This window comes from Macrobrachium rosenbergii, chromosome 47 (genome assembly GCF_040412425.1).
Source record: "Macrobrachium rosenbergii isolate ZJJX-2024 chromosome 47, ASM4041242v1, whole genome shotgun sequence".
Taxonomy (NCBI): Eukaryota; Metazoa; Arthropoda; class Malacostraca; order Decapoda; family Palaemonidae; genus Macrobrachium; species Macrobrachium rosenbergii.
In genome coordinates, this window is record NC_089787.1 from 21789878 (window position 1) to 21814866 (window position 24989).

The following is a 24989-nucleotide window of genomic DNA, read 5'->3' on the forward strand; positions in this document are numbered from 1 at the left end:
ACACACAAAAACCTAAAAACTCAAGGTTTCTCAACCAAAAGCCAAACCTCTGAGAGAGCCTCCACAATCCTAACACTCTCGCATAATTAAACTGATTCAAACGAAGCCACTACTAAATCAAGTGACTCGAGAATCAGACATAATCTCCTGCCTTTGTAACACGACCAATTACCATTTCGTCTGCTAATGGACTTTTCCAGCAGGCTGCCCACTGGATTGATTACAAGGAGGCCTCTTGTGTCAATAAAGGTGATGGCGATGCCCTACGGGGTTCCATAGGGGAAGTTTTGACGCGGATACCCAAATGCCAAGGTTACTAATGCCAATATTTGTCAATATTTTACCAGTGGTATGAATGGAAGATCTGATGCCCCAGTACGTACTGTATGGAATTTTAATTGGAATACCCAAATGCCAAAGTTACTAGTGCCCGATTCTTGTCAAGTAATGTTTACCAGTGGCATGAATGGGAGATCTGATGTCCCAGTATGCACTGTATGGAATACCCAAATGCCAAGCTAACTAGTGCCCGATTTGTGTCATGGGTAAGGTTACCAGGTCATGAATGAAAGACCTGGTGCCCAACAGTATGTACTGTATACATGCAACTTGATTTTAACTCATGAGTTTCAAAGTTAGTCAAGTTCACCTTCCAAAACATTTTTGACGAGTGATGTGAAGTTATCGTATGGTAAAACGTTTCGTATGCAAACGTTGCCTGTTTTTCCTGCAACCTTTTGGATTAGCACCCAAAATCATCAGGGAAAATATTTATCTATTAGGCATTTCAACGGAAAGAGTTTCAATGCTAAATTCTTCAAAGACCTTGGAAACATGAATGGCTTCATACCCTTAAAAAATCCCTTCTTGAAATAACTGTACGATATCATTGTTAACCGTCCATTGCATAATCAACGATTTCCACACTGCAGTTGCAACAAACGTTCAACCCATTCGCTAAAAGGGGGCGGGGCTGGCTGTCCAATTCTACGCATGCCCTGTTCTGGGCATTATGAAAAGAAAAAAAAAAAAAACTCCCGCGTTGATAAAATTGCCAGCCATGGGTAATTTTCTTTCATCCTCGTCAGAGAGAAGTAACAGCTGGAGGTGTGTGCGTGTGTGTGTGTAAAAGAGGCTTTGTAAATGTGTTCCAAGATGTTATCTTCAAAGGGCTGGACTCATCTTGAACTGCTGTTCTTGGCCGTTGTACCCATGACGCAATATGGCATACCTTTCGAGAAATTTTAAAAAAATTGATTTTTTACACCTGGCATTCATTGATAAACTACTCAGCTGAACGGAAGGTACTTCTTCTTCTTCTTCCTTGTGGGGTCCCTGCAACGGAAAGTACTCTGCCCCAAAAAAAAAAAAAAAACTTGATGGGGCCTCAAGAAGAGGCCCTACAGAAGAAGAGGTCATATACAGAAACCCCCAAAAATCACTGGTGGGGAGAAAATGACAGAAACACATAAATGACCCTCGTCCATTTCTTCCGCAATAATTCAGTCAGCTGGAGGTTCAAGGACACTTCTTGCAAGGGGGGAAAGAAGAAGTAGGGAAAAAACCGAAGGAAAAAACCCAAAGGGGAATAAACCTCTAAGGAACCATAAAGTGAACTCTCGGCCATTGGACCAGGAGGAAAAAAATGACGTACAGAAGGAGTGTGCTTTGTAGGACTTGTAGGACTTCGAAGGAATGACAAAAACGACATAAAAACCACAAGACTATTTAAGGATGTTGTACGCAATCATATCTCGGAATTACAAAGAGAGAGAGAGAGAGAGAGAGAGAGAGAGAGAGAGAGAGAGAGAGAGAGAGAGAGAGAGAGAGAGATATTAAACTTCATAAAGTGTTTTAGGAATGCACTTATAACATGAGATTATAGCATGGTTTTAAGGAGAGAGAGAGAGAGAGAGAGAGAGAGAGAGAGAGAGAGAGAGAGAGAGAGAGAGAGAGAGAGAGAGAGAGAGAGAGAGAGACTCCTTCAAAGTCACATTCTCATGCAAATCGATTATGGAGAGGGTGTTTTTGAGGTGGAAGGGGGTGGGGGCAGACCCATCAAGCGGTAACTAATGTCCCAGACTAACCCTTTCTTCTTATACCCTAAATTGCTGATTTGCACACCCCGCCCCCTCTCCTGGGCCATCAATAACCCCCTCCCCACCTAGTAATAAGGAAAAAGGCAAAACTGTTAACGTAAAAGAAATACAGATAAATGACTAACAAGATGAACAGAGAGAGAGAGAGAGAGAGAGAGAGAGAGAGAGAGAGAGAGAGAGAGAGAGAGAGAGAGAGAGAATCACTAACACATTCTTCAGTGATAACGAAAGCAGTTTCTTAATAAAATTCCTGGTACAGGAAGGAAAAGATCAAATACCACACGAGAGAGAGAGAGAGAGAGAGAGAGAGAGCAAGCACAGCCATGCAGGAAGTGACATCGAGAAATTCCTTTCAAATTCAATTCATCCTGCGGGAAAGATTCTCTTCAAAAACTGGGGAAAAACAACCATTAGTCTTTGAGCTTATCTGTGCTGACAACCTCAGTTCCAAAATAAATAAATAGATAGATAGATAAATATAAAAATAAATAAATAAATAAGCAGAAAATATAATCTAAAAAGGAAAAACGTGATCAGGGTATATTTCACAGAGTCCTTTTGAAAAAAAAAATGGTTACAGGAAAAAGATCGAACCAAGATTTCCTTTTATCTCCTTACCAATTGAGCGGCTTAAAGGTTTACACATTTACACATTTTTGTGAAGGAGCTGTGTGTACCCTGGGCTATTCACTGCGTAGGGGGGTAGGGGTAGGTGGGCCTTTGGGCATTTGAGCATTTGAAAAGCCGGTGGTTCGGTAACACTATTTATTTCACCTTCTGGGTACCCAAGGTTTTTGGGGAAGGAAAACTTGAAGAAAACAGTCAATAATCTTTCACTCCACGGGCATGACTCAGCCGTTCTGCTTCGTGCCCAGGAGCTTACTCGGTAACATGCCCACCTCCACCTCCACCTCCTCCTCCTCCTCCTCCTCCTCCTCAGGCGGGTGTGCTCATGTTGGTATCATAAACATGTTACAGTGTCTACCCAGATAAACAGGAGCCGATAGGCTGTAACGTTGGATATTCTTTGACGCAAGCTGTCCCGTGGGCCCGCACTTTCCTGACGTTCAGGTGTCTTGCGCCGCCAGCGGTTGTCACCTATCAATAACCCTGAATACACACGTACGTACACACACACAGGCATCTGGTTCTCCACAGCAAACACACACACACACACGAGCCCTCAATGGCGCGCGCACATATAATCACATAAATGATTTGGCCCTCTGTAGCAAATATACCCGAAGTCCCTCGAGGGTATGTAGATATATAAACTGGCCCCACATCTGCCTGGTTCCGACTATAAATGCCCATACAAATACCCCCAAGTACTACAAGTATCTACCACAGCTGAAGTCATCTCTCAGTGCCCCGAAGGACAATAATAAGAACGGTCATTGCCAGAATAAAAACCAGGAGATATCGTGCAATCAAACAGCTCTCTCTCTCTCTCTCTCTCTCTCTCTCTCTCTCTCTCAATGCGTGCATTTGTCCCCTACAAAATAAAATAATACACCAGCCGGCGGCAGGAGCAGACTTTTCTCTCTCTCTCTTTTTCTATAGGGACCCGGCCCGAGCGAGTTTGGATAGGTCGCGCATTGAAGTCCCATCCATCTGTTTGGGTACACGGCCGCTGATTGGCCGGCGGCGGGTGCCAGCTGGAGCGATCCGGCTCTGCCATTGGCTGACGGAACGCGACTGGTCGCGGTGGAAAGAGGGGTGCCTACAGTTCGGGAGATTTTAACCCTGCGTGTTCCGGAAAGTTACGACCGGCGGTGATGGGCGCTCGCGCACACACACGCACGTACACACGTCCATACGCACGTCGAGCAGAAATGACTGATAACGAGGTCGTAATGAGTCAAATCAAGCAAGAACGCGAAATACTTTAAAAAAGGGACATGCACATGTCGCACCTCTAATTCCCTATTGGCTGATCGATCGGGGGTGCGGACCTGGGCCCCTTAAAATTCGCTCACACGGGCCGTGATGATGATGATGAGGATGATGACGATGTTGCACCGGAAAGTGTGCGTGTGTGTGTGTCCGTAACGATGTTGACAAAATTACGCAAGGGGTTAGGAAGCAAAACATGTACTTGTGGAGAGAGAGAGAGGGGGGGGTGGGCTAATCTAAATAGCACATGAAATTTGGGACAAATCTACGGAAATAATCCTTGAAATACTGAGGGGGAGGATAGGTCCCACTGTGGACTGTCAGGGGAGGGGTAGGGGGAGTGGTACTCAGTCATCAGACAACTATTGAATAGATCCACGTGCGCGAAAGGGAATGGGGGTGTCTAGGGCGGGGTGGGGGTTGGGGGAGGCACCTTTTTGGCCTCTGATGAGCATTGCCTAATAATGCCGGGGACCCTACGAACCTCCCCTGCGGAACCCTTGACAAAACCAGCCGCCAGATAGCCTCTAAATCTCAGCAGCTGTCGTACGTAGCTTTGTTTATCGTATGTCCTCGGTGTTTGGGGAAGGGGAGGGGGAGGGGATAGAGGGGAGGAGGAGGAGGGGAGATATGGAAAGGTGTTGACACTTCATAAAACAGTGGCGAATCGCCACTCGTCAGCGAGATAAAGCTTCGAGCATTAAGCTTTCATAATCTGACCTACTGATGCCTGATATCTCAACTACTAAGGCAAACTTTGGTTTTGACAGCTGGGTCTCCGGGATTATTTTCACAACCCTAATCACAACTTGCAGCGTATCTGAGGTTGTGTCACAGCAAAACAAATACGACACGAGGTTTTTAACACCACAAAACATCCAAATTCAACTTACGTCGAACGGCGACACCTGAGCAATTCGACAGGTACATAATACCCAGCTGAACCAACTCGACGAGTGTGATTTAACAGTGCAATGACTCGACGTCTGACAACTGCAAGAGCATGTGGATTCGACGCTGACGTCAGTCAGTCAGTTAGTCTGAAGGAAGGGCTGACAGTCGTCAGAAGGCCTCTAAAGTCTGACATCAATTGGGATGTGTATAAGAGGGACAAATTGCCACTTTATAAAACTGACTGCGGGATCCACATGCTGATGTACACGTTTGTCTCAATCGTCAGCAGCACAACAGGAGCTGACGTCAGTCAGTCAGTCAGTCAGTAAGTCTGAAGGGAGGGCTGACATCACTCTAAAGGCCTGTAAAGGCTGACGTCAACTGGAATGCCTAAGTGGGGGCAAACTGTCACTTTATAAAGCTGTCAGGCGAATCCACATGCCAATGTTTACATTTGTGTCTTAACTGCGGTGCGGGAGGAGAAAAGGGGGCGTTGCCCTTGTTACTTACCGGTGGCGGCCAGGGCGACGAAGACTGTGGCGTGCCTCTTGACAGTAGGCTCCCTGCCTATTCTGGTAGGGAGCCGCCTGAGGAGGTGGTCCATGAAATCTCCCGCCGTCACCGGAGAGAGGTCCCAGCCCAATTTCGACACCAGGAGCAACTCCCACCGCTGGTTGAAGAGAGAGGAACACAGGTATTATACATATTATATTAGTATGGCAGTGAAATGTTATAAGGATCTTTATAAATGTTTAATTACAAAAACGAGAAGAGAAAACATACATAATTTATAACATATCTATATATATTTGATGGAAAATATTAAATAGGTATTTCTAAAAATATTTATGTACACAAAAGGAAAAATAATAGTAAAACATTATCTTTATGTAGCTGGTCAACGTCATGCATAAAACTGTTCAATTTTATATATTTTGACTGATTTAATAACAAGTTTATATATATATATATATATATATATATATATATATATATATATATATATATATATATATATATATAATGTCATAAATACGAACTTCTATGAAACTGCCCATAAAAAAATCTTCACAGCTTCCTAATTTGCCTAAAAAATACATAAAAAAATCAATATAGGCCTACGACCAAGGCGTCTCTAGGCCTCCCCCCGAATTTTAATTAACCACATGAAATGCACAAGAACGGGCAGCTGCCGAAGAAAAGGCATATTATTCCCTTTTCAAAAGGCAATTCAAATCTCCGAGATATAATGAGGTGACCTCACAATATAAATAAAAAAAAAAAAAGGACGGGCCAGTGGTAGGCCTTCTATAGAATATTTCTTAGGCCTTCCACAGAATATTCCATAGGCTTTCTGTATACGCCAAGACACCCAACAGGCATTTCGAATCGACCTGGAAAAAAACGTCTGAACTTTCTACATATCAGAAGCTTCAAGAATCTTGGCGACAGATCTATATTTATTAAGTGACGTCACACCACCACGCGTATGACGTCACAGAGTTCCGCTAGGGGGATAACTAAGCCTAAAAATTTTTGTTGGGCAGATCGAGGCGGGGGAGGGGGAGCCAACTGCCCATAGACGCCACTGGGGCACAGCTCACTGGGACAAGGACCTCGACCACCTTGTGCCCTCTCTCTCTCTCTCTCTCTCTCTCTCTCTCTCTCACATAGTGATGGTGTTGTCACATTTTGTTTGTTGAATTATCTATATATTTTAATTAAGAGTTATTTGTTTAGTTATTTGTTCATTCTGTCACACGTCCAGGCGACGGATTAAAAGAAATTACTCAAAAATTTTCAAAATTCATAATTTTTTTTTAAACGCAATGCAATAATGAAGGCAAAGTGATTGTTTATGAATCGTTGTATAACAATGAATATTCCTTGATTTTTTCAGAAACAAAAAAAATTTTTTAATTAAAAAAATATGTAAAAACAATTTTCTTGAATATTCAATGTTAAAAAAAATAACTAACAACTATTCTTGGACGGAGCATAAGTGAAAATGCTCATTAAAGGCTTTCTCTTTGTGTATGCATTATGTATATATGTGTATAGATACATATACTGTGAAATATTTTCTGTTAAAACAGAATTCCATCAGATATTTGCCTGAGGAGAGAGACACTTTGGTCTCTGAAATATAGCCTTTTTTCCCACATTTTAGCGTTTTTATAGGCTCCTTATATTTGATATATATATATATATATATATATATATATATATATATATATATATATATATATATCAACCCATAACCATATATTTTTTAATCAACACAAAGTCCAGCAGATACAAGTTAAAAATGAAAAATGGCTGCCTTATGGAGCCTGGGAGATATTTGGTGACGCCACACACCGAGTGCTAAAAATCATCTTATCTCATTTATGCCCATTTAACGACGACCTAAAAATCCCCTTTGCCAAAACCTCTTCCCATTTTCGCATCATAACCTCTGGACCACCAGGCCATATGTTGCCAATATCCGCCCCCCCAAAAATATAACCATCGCGCGGGAACAAATTGCTTGATGATGTTATTGTCGTAGGCCTGTAATGGACGAGAAGAGGCCTCGTTCCATGGTTTGTGCTTTTAGATTTATTATTATTATTATTATTATTATTATTATTATTATTATTCAGAAGAAGAACCCTATTCATATTGAAGAAACCCACAGGGGCCATTTACTTGAAATTATTATTATTATTATTATTGTTGTTCAGAAGATGAACCCTATTTCTATTGAACAAGCCCACAGGGACCATTGACTTGAAAGTCATACTATTATTATTATTATTATTATTATTATTATTATTATTATTATTATTATTATTATTATTATTATTATTATTATTATCATTCAGAAGATAACCATCATAATAAAAAAATAAAAAGCATTCTAACAATCATGGAAAACATAAATAACAGATCACGTTACCCCAAGAACAGCTGGGTGCATACGAGGTCGAACCCGTACACAAAAGGTCACGTAGGGTCAGTTGTTGGGCCAGGTGCCACGACCAGTTGTTTTCGGAGCTGGGGGGGGGGAAGGGGGGAGGGTGACCAGGGAGCGGGGTGAGAATTAGTTTGCCAAAACTAATTAGTTTAATGGATACATATCTCCAAGCTGCGTGACCTGGTTAATGATGTCATTCACACTAGACCACTGTTTGAAAGCGGTATTCCATGTCGAAGTATCTGGGCTTCAATTGGTGTTCTACCCCGAGGTGATGTTGCAGTTAACTAACAGAAATTTTGAATGCGGTATTCTACATAGAAATTTTTTTTGCCGAAAGGTATTCTGTCTTCATATGATTTCAAAAGGTATTTTACCTCGAAGTACTTTTTTTCCCCAATGGCATTCTTTCTTTCTCGAGGTGATGCTGCAATTAACTAATCCAAATTCTGAAAGCGGTATTCTTCCCAGAAGTATTATTTTCAATGGTATTCTTTCCTCAGATGATGCTTGAAATCAGTATTCTACCTTGAAGTAATTTTTTAAATATTCTTATGAATACAGAAACCACAGGATATTCAGGCCTTTCAAAAAATATTTTTGGGTCCCATTACATGACAAATGCTAAACGACCCACAGCAAAGAAAGAAGTGCCTATTTAGCCCACCCCACCCCCAAAATCTTATAGGCCCCCTCCCCGGTCTACCAAGGGCCCTGTCATCCCAAAAACCATTTTGGCAAAAGGGAGAGAGAGGGGGGAGGGGAGAGAGAGCGGCTGCCATCACCATACATAACCTATTAATATGCCATTAGTTTGACATCCATTGCCTGATTTCCATCAGGATGGCGAGTGAACTCGAGACCTGCATTTCTGGAGCCTCCTGAAGGCCTTTGGAGACCTTTGGAGTCCTTTGGAGCCTCCCTCTTCCTTCCTAAGTCCCTTTGGTTCCGGCCGCCTCGGGGCGACATATCTTTTTTTCTTCCCCTTCTGAGGAATTGCAAGGACAAATGGATTCCGACTAACATTTGCATAACGCTGTGGTAAGCCGTCTCTCTCTCTCTCTCTCTCTCTCTCTCTCTCTCTCTCTCCAAGATCTCTCTCTCTCTATACACTGCCTCTCTCTCTCTCTCTCTCTCTCTAGAGATCTCTCTCCTATACACTGCCGAGAGAGAGAGAGAGAGAGAGAGAGAGAGAGAGAGAGAGACTGTACCCTGGAGAGAAAGAGCGAGCGATTCGACACAGGAGAGAGAAAGAGACACTCTACACAAGAGAGAGAGAGAGAGAGAGAGAGACCTGACCTCTGCCAACGGTATAGGATATGCTCCTCTTCCTCAGAGAAGCGGAAGGAAGAAAGATAATAATAAAAAAATAAAAAGGACTAGATGGGATTGAGGCCGATTATTTGGGCCATGGGTCCAAAGTGGTAGGAGGGAGGAAGGTCTCCCTAGAAGCTCCCCTCCCCTCCTCCTCCTCCTCCTGTTGTTGCAGATGTGCTGGCGATGACAATCTCTCAATGCTAAGTACTGTGTTTCCTGGGACCCTTTTTGGCGTAGGTATGCAGATGAAAAAAAAAATGGTAAAAAATTGCCTCATTCATCCATCTGCACTTGTCAACAATCTCATGGGTGGATTGCAAAGCCTGCCGTTGCAATCTCACGATGCTGTGATGAGAGAGAGAGAGAGAGAGAGAGAGAGAGAGAGAGAGAGAGAGAGAGAGAGAGAGAGAGAGAGAAATACCCGCTTTATCCCCAGAAGGCTTCGACAGAGGGCCAAAGAAGAAGAAGAAGATACTCTTCTTCTACCACGCGTTATTTATGTCAAGGTGGAGTTCCGATTGCAGATAAGCCAACAGAACCCACCTTATCATCTCCAGCTACTATTTGAGTCCTTCCCTCGTCCGATTCCTGCGTCCTGTACCCGTCTTCGACGTGACGTAGTGACCTTTAACCCCTAATAACCCCAAGGCATTGGCCCGAGTCAGTGCTACATACCTAAGAAGACGAATAAGGGACCGAACGCAGATTTATACCCAAGACGGATTAGAGGATCTGCAAAGTGCCGGACCAAAAATAAGGGTGCAGCGATTAATGCCCTGGAAGGCCCATAAGGATGGTACTGTTTTTGGGGAGTCGGGCGCGCATGCGGGCGGGCGAAGCCCTTTGAAGTGCGTAGCGGCAGCCATTAAGGGATGATTGTTTTGGGGGCTCTGCGCATCTAAATGCTAAACATTAGCGGAAAAGGTTTACTGTGTTGCCGTATATACACGAAGTGATTCTCAGGTAGAAACTGTTCCTATGATGATTCTCAATTAGATACGATTCCTACGATGATTCTCAATTAGATACGATTCCTAAGATGATTCTCAATTAGATACGATTCCTAAGATGATTCTCAATTAGGGGCAATTCCTATGAAAATTCTCAAACAAGAACAATTCCCAACAAGATTCTCAAACAAGAACAATTCCTATGAAGATTCTCAGGTAGAAACTATTCCTAAGATGATTCTCTATTAGAAACGGTTCCTACCTAAGATGACTCTCAATTAGGAACAATTCCTATGAGGATTCTCAAGCAAGAACAATTCCTTCGAAGATTCTCAATCAGGAGCAATTCCTATGAAGATTCTCATTTAGGAACAATTTGCAAGATGATTCTCAATTAGGAACAATTCTATAATGATTCTCAGTTAGGGACAGTTAGATAAAATATATATATATTAGATAAATATATATATATATATATAAAATATATATATATATATATATATATATATATATATATATATATATATATATATATATATATATATATATATATAGAGAGAGAGAGAGAGAGAGAGAGAGAGAGAGAGAGAGAGAGAGAGACCCGTTTCATTTACCGCTCGAATGACACTCCCACGTAATTCGAACCCCGGCCTACACTCTTGGGGAAAAATAAATAATTACACAAATAAGACAAGAGATGTTTAGCAGAGACTCTCTTGTTGGGAAAGCCATAAGTCTGTACGTCTATACGAAAGGTCTAAAGTCTGTATGAAAAGTCTGTCTGTAACACTGTTTACTACATAAGAGGTATTACAGGAATGTTCAGGATTTATATATATATAAATATATATATATATATATATATATATATATATATATATATATATATATATATATATATATATATATATATAGATGCATGCGTTTTGCCCGCACGCAAGCACGTTGCATTCACGAAGAAATGCGTGCATGCAAGCAATGGTGAATGCACTATAACAAAATGCATTGAGGAATTAAAATTGCTTTGCTAACTAAAGTCTTGACACCACCCCCAAAAAATAATAATAAGCGCCGTATACATAATATATTCCATAAAGCCAGTTGAACTCCTCTCTCTCTCTCTCTCTCTCTCTCTCTCTCTCACACAAGCACATATGCAACTCATCCACGCAAGTGATACAAGGTCATACACCCGAGAACGGGTAAAAAAAAAAATTATAAATAAATTGCGGAGGAAGATGACTCATCCCCGCCCCAACCCGCCAAACCCAGCTCATAGCCGGGTAGAACTGCGTTCGATCCCCGAAATGGACGAGGAACGGAACGCCATGGGCAGGTCGCCTGGAAAATACAGGGTACTTCTGTTGGCATAAGTTGAGAGAGAGAGAGAGAGAGAGAGAGAGAGAGAGAGAGAGAGAGAGAGAGAGTAATCAGTTGATCAGAAAAAATATATTCACTAAATTAAAATAGAGATTACCGCAACGAGGTAGAATCCTACCCCTACCATCATACCCCCCGGGGCACGACTTTCGGGCATAGCTCCCTAGACATGCCCGGGTGCACGTGCGTCCCTTAGCACGGCGTCGTGCATTGCAAAGCCGTGCAATTATCCTCTTAGACTCTCCAACGAAAACAGTGCAGACGGTGGCAGTTACTCATGATAAAATTAGACTCCCGAATCAAAAAAGGGGAATATTATTTTGAATCGAGGACGCGACGTCACGCAGACCTGATTAAAAAAGGGTGTTTTGTTCTGAAAGCTTCTGTTTTGGGGGTGTTTAGTTTTGAAGGTTAAATGAATAAGTTAAATTACTTGGCTGATTTGCTGTAAATTTTCATCTTTATGTAGATTGTTTTAGACATTTTTTCCTCTGAATGAAATGAATGACTTTTATCCATTCTAAATTCAGCTCCAGTCACTGAATAATTACATGAATGAACAGACGCGCCTCAGTAAAAATGCGATGAATGAATTACATTTTATTGTAATAAATCATAAGTGGATTACACTTTACTGTAATAAATCATGAATGAATTACACTTTATTGTAAAAAAGTCAGTAAATGAAATATATTTTATTCTTAAAAAAAGTTAATGAATTACATTTTATTGTAAAAATTTATTGAATGAACACCCATGCATGAAGTAAAGTTCAATGAATGAATTATACTATACAGTAAAATTTTAATGAATGAATCTGATGAATGATCGTAAATTTCATCGTAAAATCGCAACGAATTCATTAAATTCATTCTGTGATTAATAAAATAATAAACACCCTTTCTCCGTGCTAACTCAAGATCTTCGAAATGAGAGAGAGAGAGAGAGAGAGAGAGAGAGAGAGAGAGAGAGAGAGAGAGAGAGAGAGAGAGAGAGAGAGAGAGGAGGGGGGGGCAAATGTCCCCCCCAATCCCCCGTTTGACTGATGGAAGGAATTACTACTTCAACCTTTGTCATGCCCAAAATACCCGACCCGTAATCTGTCCCCTATTATGTCGGCTTCCTTCTTCCTAGCCTTTAGGAAGAAGAGGAAAGAAGGAGGAGGAGGAGGAGGAGGAGGAAGAGGAGGAGGAAAATTCCACCAAGACCCTCACTTATAATCCACCCTCCCTCTTCATTCCATCATACCACAAAGGCAGTCATAATCATAATCATAAATTATAACTTGCTTCAGATTTTCACGTTATGTCATTTTAAAACACAGTTTCACCTTCATATTTAACATTAAATTAAAATCCCCCGCATACAATCCATACCCCTGAGGGTACAAAGGTACGGGGCATAAAATGGCGTATATACGACGCCCAGTCATGGTAATATGGTCAAATTCAAATGCCCATACCCCTAATAATCAATTAAGATTTCCTGACGCCACTAATGGGTTTTGGGCAATTCTCAGGGCGAGTGAACTTGGATGAGACTGTCAATAGCGTGTCACCGAGATATGTCAGTTATCAATCAGTTAGCTATCGTGACAGGGATCGGTCACATGCGACGGGGATGATAATGACAGGTAGGAGAATTTAACCGTCCAATTTCGGCAAAAAAAAAAAAAAAAAAAAATCTAATTACATATATCATAAACAGAACTTCCATAAGACTGCATCAATGCTACCATAAAACAATTCCCCTTGTATTTCAATAATTTACTTATATTTTTATACATTTATTTATTTGCTCAATTCATTTCTATTTTTTTGCTTTTCTAATGACTGACTTCTTCTCTTCTGAATTTTCTATTATCTCTTGTTTTATTTCTTTCAAACGAACACTGCAATATTCTTTGGAAGTTTGAATTTCATGTCAGTGGCCCGTGCGGTGGGATTGTTCCATATGAAATACGCTGGGTAAAAAGAATCAATGTAATGTAGTACAGCTTTAGAGGCCCGCTTGCAAACATCTTAGTTCGCTCGAAGGAACCATTTCTAAGACGTTAAGCCCATGGCATTTTCGGGTGGAAGGGGGTGGGGTTCTGGGGGTGGGGCGGATTTAGGGGGTACCTTAAAGCTTCAAAAAATTAGGACCCCTACGTCTTGGTGGCCCTCCGAGACCACCGAAAATTTCATGGGATATGAACGTTATTACAATCGACCATCTTGGGCCTCTCTCAATCATCGCAGGAAAACCGTTACCGTTAGAGAGAGAGAGAGAGAGAGAGAGAGAGAGAGAGAGAGAGAGAGAGAGAGAGAGAATTATCATCTCAAGACAAAGGCCCGACATCACATTACGCATCCTCCCTGTCTTATTTGCCCGTCAATAAATTTGGGACAGAATCGCTTTTTGCGACAGCTAAAAGCGCCCGTCCTTCCTGGGGCGCCCACCGGAAATCGGCAGTGTCAGTTACGAGGGCATACCCAGTGAGGGCAAGGGCATATGCCCAAACCAATGCCCGGGAGCCCTGTAGGATTTCGGATCGTCGGCATACCGAGGGTCCTACCAATCATCCAAGGATGATGTCTTTTTCCCACAGCCCAACGTCTTGGAAAAATCATAAAATATAATTGTATTTTGACAGAGGAATGTGGTTTGTTTCCGAAGCCGTCAAGAGAGAGAGAGAGAGATTTCTGCTGTTGTAAAACGGCTCTTGAATTGTTTTATACACAAGCAGCTTTTAACAGCTACAAAAATATAAGACACAAAGGTAAATTGGCACTTGGAAAATTCATATATAGAAATTATATTTGACAGAGGAAGCTGCTATGTGTTAGAAGCCGAAGACAAGGGGGTCCAGCTTTTATAGAACAGCTCATGAATTGTTTATACACAAGCAACTTTTGACGACTGCAAAACACACAAAGCTAAAATTGGCACTTGATAAACAAATAAAAATTACATTTGACAGACGAAGCTGGTTTGTTTCTGAAGCCATCAAGAGAGAGAGAAAGATTCCCGCTGCTGCATAAGACCCCATGAATTGTTTATACACAAGCAACTTTTGACAACTGCAGAAACACACAAAGCTAAAATTGGCACTCGGTAAACAAATAAAAATGACATTTGATGGACGAAGCTGGTTTGCTTCAGAAGCCATCAACGGAGAGAGCAGTTGCCATCTGCTACAGAAGACCTCATGAATTGTTTATACACAAGCAACTTTTGACAACTGCAAAACACACACACAAAGCTAAAACTGGCAGGTGATGGCTGATAACTCCTACTAACTTAACCGCTCTTACAGAGGGGATTACCGATAATCGATCGGTTACGTCAATTCTTTTGCGTGGCGTGCTAAGCTATTTTGGCGGGGGAATGGGACTGGACACTTACTGGTTGTGTGTATGTGTGTGTTTGTATAAATGGCATTGTTATAGACAGCTTGTGGTGGGGGGATAGGAGGGGAGGGGGTCTAGGACCAACCCAGAACCCCCTTCCACCCATCCCAAAAATATGTATAAATAAAAAGAAATAAATCAGATTTGGTCTTGGCAAAGCGTAAACGATATTATCTTTTTGAGGGAAAATGTCTGTCCTCAGGAACTCATTTGAGAGAGAGAGAGAGAGAGAGAGAGAGAGAGAGAGAGAGAGAGAGAGAGAGAGAGAGAGAGAGAGAGAGAGAGAGAGAGAGATTTATCAAACAGTCTTAGCAATGCACAAAAGCTATTAATTTTCTGAGGTAAAATGTCTGTTTTCAGGAACTTATTTGAGAGAGAGAGAGAGAGAGAGAGAGAGAGAGAGAGAGAGAGAGAGAGAGAGAGAGAGAGAGAGAGAGTGTCATAAACAATTCATGGAAGCAGCGAAGTGAGACTTCCTTCCAATTGGAAGCACGTGCCCTTAATACTGCAGCGTCCGTGTATGTTTATAAGGCCGGGGGGGGGGAGTTTGAAGCCTGGTTAGGTGTAGGAGGGAGGAGGGAGGGAGAGAGGGAGGAGGACCCCCAAAAAACCCCCTTCCCATTCCCCCTACCCTTTGCACTTTACCCTCAAACATCTGAGACGCTTCTAATAGAGAGATGACTTATACACTGATGCTGATCTAGAATGAATATTATTATCATCATTATAATTATCACTTCCTGATCAAGGATATGCCACAATATCATCGGTATGTATCATCATCACTCATCATTAATCATCATATTAATATTTATAATTATATCACTTATTATTATTATCATCATTATTATCATCATCATTCATTCATTTCCCCAAAACCTTGGCACCCCTAGCTGCAACCCCTTTCGTTCCTTTTACTGTACCTCCTTTCATATTCTCCTTCTTCCATCTTACTTTCCACCCTCTCCTAACAACTGACTCATAGTGCAACTGCGAGGCTTACTTCCTGTTACACCTTTCAAACCTTTTTCCTGTCAATTTCCGTTTCAGCGCTGAACGACCTCATCGGTCCCAGTGCTTGGCCTTTGGCCTAAACTCTATATTCAGTTCCAAAAGCTCGGCAATAAACGATCGTTAATAGGCCTACGGGGGAACTGGCCGTAGAGGCCTATATAACTGTGAGTAGACCCAAAAAAGAATAATTCTGCTCAGTTAACCAATAGGGGATCTACAGTATATAGGCATAGGCTTTGGTCGTCAAAGGTAAAAAAAAAAAAAAAATCCCACATCCGGGGATCTCGGTGATGTTTTTGCCTTTTCGAAATAGGCCTATGGGGTAGGGGAGAGGTCTAGGGGAGGGGGGTATTAACCCCCCTTCCCCCCGCTCTTTCCATAGGACGAGCAAGCAAGCAGTTGTTAAATGATGGTAATTGCAGATTGCTTTGAATTGAAGGGTAAGAAGAAAAGTCAAACTTGCTCCAGGTGTGTGTGTGTGTGTGTGTGTTTATGTGTGTGTACGCAGGCGCAAGCGCGTCAATTTGCGTGTGGGTTTGCACGCATCAGTAAGTGATGTATACCCATGTATATGAACATCGTTCAATCCAACAGGTAATCACTTAATATCGAGGAATAATTAACCCATTACCTAGCGATGCAGCTGTCCCTTGGGGGTACCCGGGGGTTAGGGTATGTCACCCCCTCTCTCTCTCTCTCTCTCTCTCTCTCTCTCTCTCTCTCTCTCTGTGCATATGTATGAGGGCAAAAACATGGAGGGAAAAAAGTTTTTGAGTAATAGAAACGGCCTATAGTTCGTCTCCATAGAGCTAATGAACCGTTCCATGCAAATGAGAGAGAGAGAGAGAGAGAGAGAGAGAGACATGAGGCGGTCACGTTACTCCCACTTTGTCTAAGGCTGACGTGAGTGAGAGATGAGATGAAATTCTCCGATGTTCATGAGGTCTGTGATATTTCTCTCTCTCTCTCTCTCTCTCTCTCTCTGTTTTTGTATACTTTTATTTATTATGAAGTTGTCCCACGGGTAACCAATATACTGAAATGGCTTTCAATGAATGAGAGAGAGAGAGAGAGAGAGAGAGAGAGAGAGAGAGAGAGAGAGAGAGAGAGAGAGAGAGAGAGAGAGAGAGAATTTTTAGTTACAACCAATCCTACACTTAACTAATATATTAAAATAGTTTTCAATAAGTCCGTTGAGAGAGAGAGAGAGAGAGAGAGAGAGAGAGAGAGAGAGAGAGAGAGAGAGAGATTCTCGGTCACAAGTCCCATACGTAAATAATGTACTAAAATGGTTTTCAATATTTCAGTTGAGAGAGAGAGAGAGAGAGAGAGAGAGAGAGAGAGAGAGAGAGAGAGAGAGAGAGAGAGAAAGGCTTTCTCACAACATCTACGTTCCTATCAATCATCGAGACGACAGTAATCTGTCCCAACTTACAAAAAAAAAAAAAAAAAAAAATAACCACCCGTACTCTGAGTCAATTTTCCGAGTGAGATGACTTCAAGAAAAAAAAAAAAACTCCCTTGAAGGAAAATAAAACACATTCCTGGTACTAAAATGACGGCTATAAAAAAAACCTTAACCTGACTGAGTGACTGACACGGCCTAAGAGGAATTAAAAAAAAAAAAAAAAACCCTACGAAAAAAACTGTGGTTAGTTTGGACTCCACTTGAAAATCTGGCCCAGAGTTTCCCAGAGTTATGAAAGAGTATTTTTTCTATGCGTGGGTTTTTTTTTTTAAAGATTATAATAACCGTCCATTGTTATATAAGTAAAGTCTGTAGTGGCTTTTTAAATATACTAAAATAAAAATAAAAAAAACATTAAAGGGGACAAAAATCAGAAAAAAAACATGAAACATGCTTAATTTTATGCTACAAAAAATATTGAAAAACACAGGGCCCCAAAAAAAAAAAAAAAGCACCTGATTAAAAATAATAGGTTGAAACTGCACCCCCCCATTAATAACTCGAAAAGAGGCAAAAAAAAAAAAAAAAAAAATCGGGAGAAACATATGCTCAAATCAACGCCCCCTCAAAAAACAAGGTGCCTAAATTAAAAAAAAAAAAAACTATCAAATCGACCACCCCAACAAAATAAGAAAAAAAACATCGGTTCAAATCAACCCCCCAAAAAATGAAAGGCACCTAAATGAAAAAAAAAAACAGGTTCAAATCGACCCCCCCAAAAAAAAAAACATGAAAGGTATCTAAATTAGAAAAAAAAACAGGAAAAATAAAAAAAACACATATACAAACCAACCAACGCCCCTAAATAAAAAAAAAAAAAAATGCCAAAAAAAAAAACTCCCCTCAGAAAAATAAAAACTCAACCTCCTACCTTAATCTCCTCAGCGCTGACGGAGTAATCGGTGTAATAGGACATGAGCTCGACCGAGAGGGGGCGACACTGCCTCAGCTTCGACGCCAGCAGGAGGCAGACCGCCCCCAGGAGTTGCAGCTGAGTCTTCTGCACGACGCAGGTACAGAGGAAGCGGTCCAGGAAGTTGATGGCCACGGGGAACACCTGGTCCTCGCAAGCCTGTTCCTCGCAGACCTGAGAGACAAGATGGGATAAATATAGATTTGAATATGCACTTGAATGTAGCTTAGGCCCAAGGCCAAACACTGGACCCATGAGGTCATTCAGCTCTGGAGAGGAAATTGAGAGCTGGTAGGTCTGAAGGGTGTAACAGGAGGAAAACCTCAAAGCAGTTGCACTATCAAATATTTGTTAAGAAAGATATTCAAATTATAGTTATCCAGGTTGATAGTTGATGACTGAATTTATAAGTGTTACAAATTCCATTTCATCCCAAACTTAATATATTATACTCTAAAACCATAGACTCAGCCGCTACTAATTCATCTATGGACGTCATTTTGAATTATTAGGAATAAGTGAATCTAAATATACTTTTTGCATCTAAGACAATACAGAAACTAACCAAAATTTAGTTCTAATCTCTGCTAAATATACTTTTTGCATCTAAGACGATACAGAAACTAACCAAAATTTAGTTCTAATCTCTGCTAATTCACTAAAATAATAAATATACAGATATAAATGTATTCTTGCATTTTAATACATTTTTATCTATTTATCTGTTCATTTATTTATTTTTTTCTTTTTAATAAGTGGGATCCCTTCTTTCTGTATTTCACTTAACTTCCTCTTACTTTTTCCTAACGAACACCTTAATATTCTTTGGAAGCTTGAATTTCAAGTCAGTGGCCCCTTTGGTGGGCTTGTTTCATATGAATAGGTTTCATCTTTGTAAGTAGTATAATAATAATAATAATAATAATAATAATAATAATAATAATGTAGGAAGTTATCCTGAATTACATTCAACAGGTGAATTTCGTTGTCATACTAAAAGCGAATACAGAAATTAACAAAGATTCTACTCGGATCTCAAACTCGGCTCCGGGGCTGAAGAGAAAGTACTCTGAACACAAACAAAACTGACAAGACCAATTAACCTGTTCTCAGGTAAATACAACCAGCATCCAGGTTAATTATCCATTGATGTATTATACAGCAGCTGGTTTGTTCGTATGTCAAAATGAGTTTCGTATCTTACGCATTATCAAAAAGTATGAAAGAACTGGTTCAAATCGGTTGCGTAATTGGAACTAAGAAGGTGTATGGTAACCACGTAAGCCCAGCCAAATTCCCATGGGTAGGCAGGGCCTATACCTATGGTAGGCCTACCACAGGCCATAAACAAGCAAGAGGAGTTATCGCGGTATATCGTGCTAGCAAAGATGATAGACTTAGAGACTATCATCAAGAATTTATGCAATACCCAAAGAGATTTCTCGTGCATAGGCCTATACCAACATGCAAAACGCTTTGTCAGGAAGCTAAGTTGCAAAACATGGGGTCCAGGCCACGTGAAACTAGTCTATAGGCCTATATAGGCCTACGTAGTCGCTATCATTTAGGCCTCCTACGAATAGCGGTTCCATTCAAATGGCCAAATGTCGCCTTTGTTACCCCCGGGCCAAAAGGACCATTTCCCCAAAATCACCAGGTGACAGAGAGTAGGCCCTTCTTGACTTCAAGCACAGACAGGCCCTGTGACCTACATAACGTCTCGGAGCCATTTAAAAAGTACAAGTTGGTATCGAAACAAATCATTGAATAATTATTGACTGTAGGTCTATCAACTTGCCTGCAATGATTCCAAGTTGCAATCAATAATTATCAGGGAATTATCAACAGGTTTTAATGAAGTAATTCATCATTATATCAAGCCAGAATGTCTAAATTATCAGGGAATTATCAACATGCTTAATTAAGGAAAGCGTAATTATACCAGGCTGGAATGCCTCCTTGTAGGCCTACGTCAGTTAAGAGCATAGCCTAATGTAGTTTGCATATAAACAGCTGTAAATATAGTTTTCATTTTTAAAACTCAAACAGTTTGCATATAAACAGCTGCCAATATAGTTTGCATGCAAACAGCTCAAATATAGTTTGCATATAAACAGCTGCAGATATAGTTTGCATATAAACAGCACAAATATAGTTTGCATATAAATAGCTGCTAACATGCACAAATATAGTTTGTACATAAACAGCTGCAAATATAGTTTGCATATAAACAGGCACAATTAGACTGTTATTTAAATATCAATAAGGCACATAGGCCTTTATAAGACGTGACAGTTAAACACAGCCTTCTAGAGCTACTAAAAGTTAAACACAGCCTACTACAGCTACAAAAGTCAAACAGCATTCTAGAGCTACTAACAGTCAAACACAGCCTGCTAGAGGTACTAACAGTCAAACACAGCCTACTAGAACTACTAAAAGTTAAACACAGCCTACTACTACAGCTACTAACAGTTAAACACAGCCTAATACAGCTACTAGCAGTTAAACACAGCCTAATACAACTACTAGCAGTCAAACACAGTCTTCTAGAGCTACTAGCTTAACAGTTAAACACCCTACTAGTACTAATGTCCACGTGAAACGTTACGAGCAGAAAGGTCATACTAGCCACGTTTTTAGAGACGAAGCTACTATACCACGAAGCTACTAGCAACGTTTTTATGGGCTACAAAGCTCTTACTAGCAACGTTTTTATAGGCCACATCCACTCGAAAAATTGGGCCCTTCAGCCCAGCAACAAGGACCTAAAGTCCCAGTTCCCAAAACTTACAAGTAGGACCTATTCAGTGGAACCGGTTAACACGACACCGTAAAACTCGAAGGTCTCTCTCTCTCTCTCCTTCCTTTGCTAGCTATGGGTGCTGATACCATATAGCTCTAGCACTTAAAAGGGAAAACTGTCCTTTGTACAGAAAGGCCTTGGGAGCAATAATCATTTCTAGGCCTAAGACGACGAGGACGAGAGAGAGAGAGAGAGAGAGAGAGAGAGAGAGAGAGAGAGAGAGAGAGGGTGTGTCTGTGCGAGAATAAGCTAGCATATGTGTAGACCTATGCGGTATCGTAAGGCGAAATTGGGGTCACACATATATAAATATAAATTTAAAGTTCTCTGTAGGCCTGAGCATTTTAAAATTAGGATAATAGGATGTAAATAAAGGCAAGAGACATCCTATTTGTCAAAGGCATCCCCAAAAGGCACTAGAATCCTAGAAATATGACTAGTATCCCAAAATAACACTAGAATCCTATAACTAGTACTAACGCCTTCTATTATTCTGCTTTAGTAGGACTACGCGAAAACAGGACTCCAATTCTTGCAGGACTTCTTTGTAGGATTTACTCGAAATAAACCCACCCCCATTCCCGCAGGATGTGTGGGGCAGAGCCCTTGGGCCAGCCACCAGCAGCCGTAGGGACAAAATTATTAATGTGTGGTCAACTCCTGCTACGACAGGCTGGTGGCTCCCTTGATGTCTGGCAAAAATAGAAAGGGCCTCTACTACCCCCAACACCCCCAGGGTTCCTGGTCCGTCCCATGGGGGACATATGACCTTTGCGCGCGCGCACACACACACACACACACACACTCAAAGTAGGAATCTAGATAAGAGTCCTTCAGGAGCCCCAGACTACCTGAAGGAGTTCATTGCGAAGATAAAAATAGACTTAAAAGAGCCGCCGGTTTAAAATAGAGACGGGACAGGTACTGTACACGAACGCATTTTGCATTTCTGATGTCAATAATGACTTTCTCTCTCGCGGTCAGATCGAATATGACCAGCACTCGATTCCTTTGAAGATGAGGAAACAGTAAGAGAGAGAGAGAGAGAGAGAGAGAGAGAGAGAGAGAGAGAGAGAGAGAGAGAGAGAGAGAGAGTTCAATCCCTATGACGATGGGGTAACAACACGGGAGAATTTCCTTAACAATCAGAAGTAACCAGAGAGAGAGAGAGAGAGAGAGAGAGAGAGAGAGAGAGAGAGAGAGAGAGAGAGAGAGAGGAGAGTGTCATGTGTCAGGTTTGGTATTTCCTCAGAACTTCATCAGCCTTCGTACCATACGCCAGGGTCAACTCAAACACACACGCACAGTCTATTAGCACAAATACACACGTGTATATACACGCATGCATACACATGTATACACACATACACACCCTGAGAAAAGCATCACACACACAGAAATCGGCCTTGAAAATAAAAGGTGGTCCAACAACATCCAAGCCCTTATCGTATTTTAAAAGATAGCCGTTATCTTAACTCTATTATATACTATCAAGGAACGGCCCGGGTATATGCACAGTAGTAATAGTAAATACGTTCACCTTTGCTCGACATTAGAACGGTTCGTAAGTTCTTACACGTTCATTCATTCGTTCAGTGGCGGAAGTCGAGCCGTGGTGTTATCAGCCCTGATAAGTCTGGCTCGGAGCTGGGACGGGTGATAAGTAGGAATTTTTTCTAAGCATTTTCCTATCTTTGACTTGTAAGTTAGTAATTTGCGTCGTAATAATAATAATAATAATAATATCACACCTTACATGCATAGGCCTATATTTCCTTTATAAATTAGGGTACCTTTTTCTGACTTGTCACAACGTAGGCCTAAAAATCAGCAATTTTAAGCAACGAGAATTACTTAGAGGTAAAAAAATTCAGTGAATAAACCCGATATCCCAAAAATAAAATTAAAAATTACTGAACAATTAATAAACTTAGGCCTAAATACGTGGCTCAAACAAGGTGGTTTAAATAGGTCTGCTAGTTGAAACATATGAAATATTTGGGTTTATAAAGTTTTTATTGATTTAGGTCAAGTTGAATAACCTAAATTTCTAATTTTTGACCAATTTTTAATATACTGTAGCTTAAAAATTGGATTTATATTTTTTCCATATTAGCAAACTCAAACATTTTTACGTAGGATAACTTACAAATTCGAAAAATGTTTATAGTTCGGTAATTTACAAACTAAAAAACCTCCAGATTTTTCATTTTCGCAAAATTTCAACTACTTTTGCAAACTGCGAACTATTACGAAAAATGAGATTGATCATTAATTAGCAAACAAAAAAAACTATAATTTTCTTTGCAGTCATTTCACGTAGGCTAACTTGCAAACTAAAAATCTCTCAAATTTTATAATTTTGCAAACATTTTCCCTTAGGCTAATTTGCAAACTCGAAAAGACGCTCAGGCGATGACTAAAATGAAACCTCATTATATAAAATATGCAATATTTACAAAAAATATATTTTTAGCAGATTTTTTAAATTAGGATCATATGCAAACTCAAAAAACTAAATACATAATTTTTTGCAAAGTTTCAAATAGGCTAATTTACAAACTAAAAAAAAAGTCTACATAAATTGTAGACAGATTTTTCACATAGGCTTCGGGTATTTTACGTAAAAAAATTTACATATTTTTGTGCAGAATTTTGAATTAGGCAAATTTACAAACTCAAAAAACCAAATAAATGAGATAAACAAAAAATGGACCAATCATCTCACCTCCATCATCCACTTCGTAACGACCTTCCGCATGTAGGGCTGGATGTCGTTCTGGATGTGTAGGAAATAGTCCTGCGGAGGAATGCTGTACGGCTGCAAGTGCAGCAGATTGTCCAGGACTCTGTGGTCGTCCAGCAGCGTAGGATCCGCCTCTGCGATGGGTCCTTCGGGACACGTGGCCGGCGCCTCCGAACAGTAGAGGTCTTCCATTTTTCCCGAAATTGGTAAAAAAAAATCTAAATTTCTTTCAGATTTTTTGATTCGAAAAAATGATATTGAAAAGTCACTTTGGGCGTCGCCACTTCTTAGAAATGGTTAGGTTAATGATTCATCTGGTTAATCATTGGCTAGGGATGTCCTTAACTGGTCAATTAAGCTGTTTATTTTTAATTAATAACTTTTTTCTGTCAGGAACACGAGGAGTCCATTTGTAAACAATGTCACTGCCATACCAGAGATATTCAGTAGAATCACTTTTTTCCCTCTAAGTCCTCTCCAAAGGGTAGTCCTAGGCTCGTTTTCAAATTGTTGTCACAGTTCACTCTCGGTATCCAACGTTGTCACGCACTGAAAGCACTTCCAACAGCAATGTTGGAAATTGGGGTGGAAAAAAAAGGAAGGGTACTTCTCCCAAGCATGCGCAGAGCAAGAGGATGTTTGCACGACTACTCTCCTCCTCTCCCAAGCGCTGACTGACCGGCCGGCTTACCAGCTGTTCTCACAGCAGCCCCAGACTCCCGGTGGCAGTTGCCAAGTAGCACGATTTTCCCCGATTTTAACTCGAAATATTCTGTGAAATAAAGCATTTATAACTCATCAGTAATCATAATTATAATATATTTTGAGTAAAAATATGAAAATTACGAAAAATTTAACTCTGGTCCTTCGTTTTCCCTCTTTTTTTTTCTCTCCTTGTATCGCGGGATAGAACATGCGGTTCTGGCGAATGTCGGTTGTCGAGATATACTTGCCATTATTCAATTCATTTGGCCAGGGATACATGAGGATATGTAGAAAGGATTCTCTTACGTCTATCTACCCATCTATCTATCTATCTAACTGTCTGTCTGTCTTATCCCCGTGTTGATCTGTTTCTCGGCCCAGAGAGAGAGAGAGAGAGAGAGAGAGAGAGAGAGAGAGAGAGAGAGAGAGAGCTCAGACACGACCCTAGCA

The 24989-nt window shown here is 40.7% G+C and overlaps 1 protein-coding gene across 1 annotated transcript in view; it reads right to left on the reverse strand.

Moving 5' to 3' along the window:
* Positions 1 to 24520, reverse strand: part of LOC136830604 (G1/S-specific cyclin-D2-like) — a 56722-nt gene extending 32202 nt beyond the window's left edge. The window contains exons 1-3 of the mRNA XM_067090159.1: positions 23817 to 24520; positions 18241 to 18456; positions 5400 to 5559 (exon numbers count right to left, since the gene is read on the reverse strand). Of these exons, the coding sequence (XP_066946260.1) occupies positions 5400 to 5559; positions 18241 to 18456; positions 23817 to 24026 (586 nt within the window). The 5' untranslated portion in view covers positions 24027 to 24520. The remainder of the gene's footprint in view (positions 1 to 5399; positions 5560 to 18240; positions 18457 to 23816) is intronic.
* Positions 24521 to 24989: the final 469 nt, after the last annotated feature.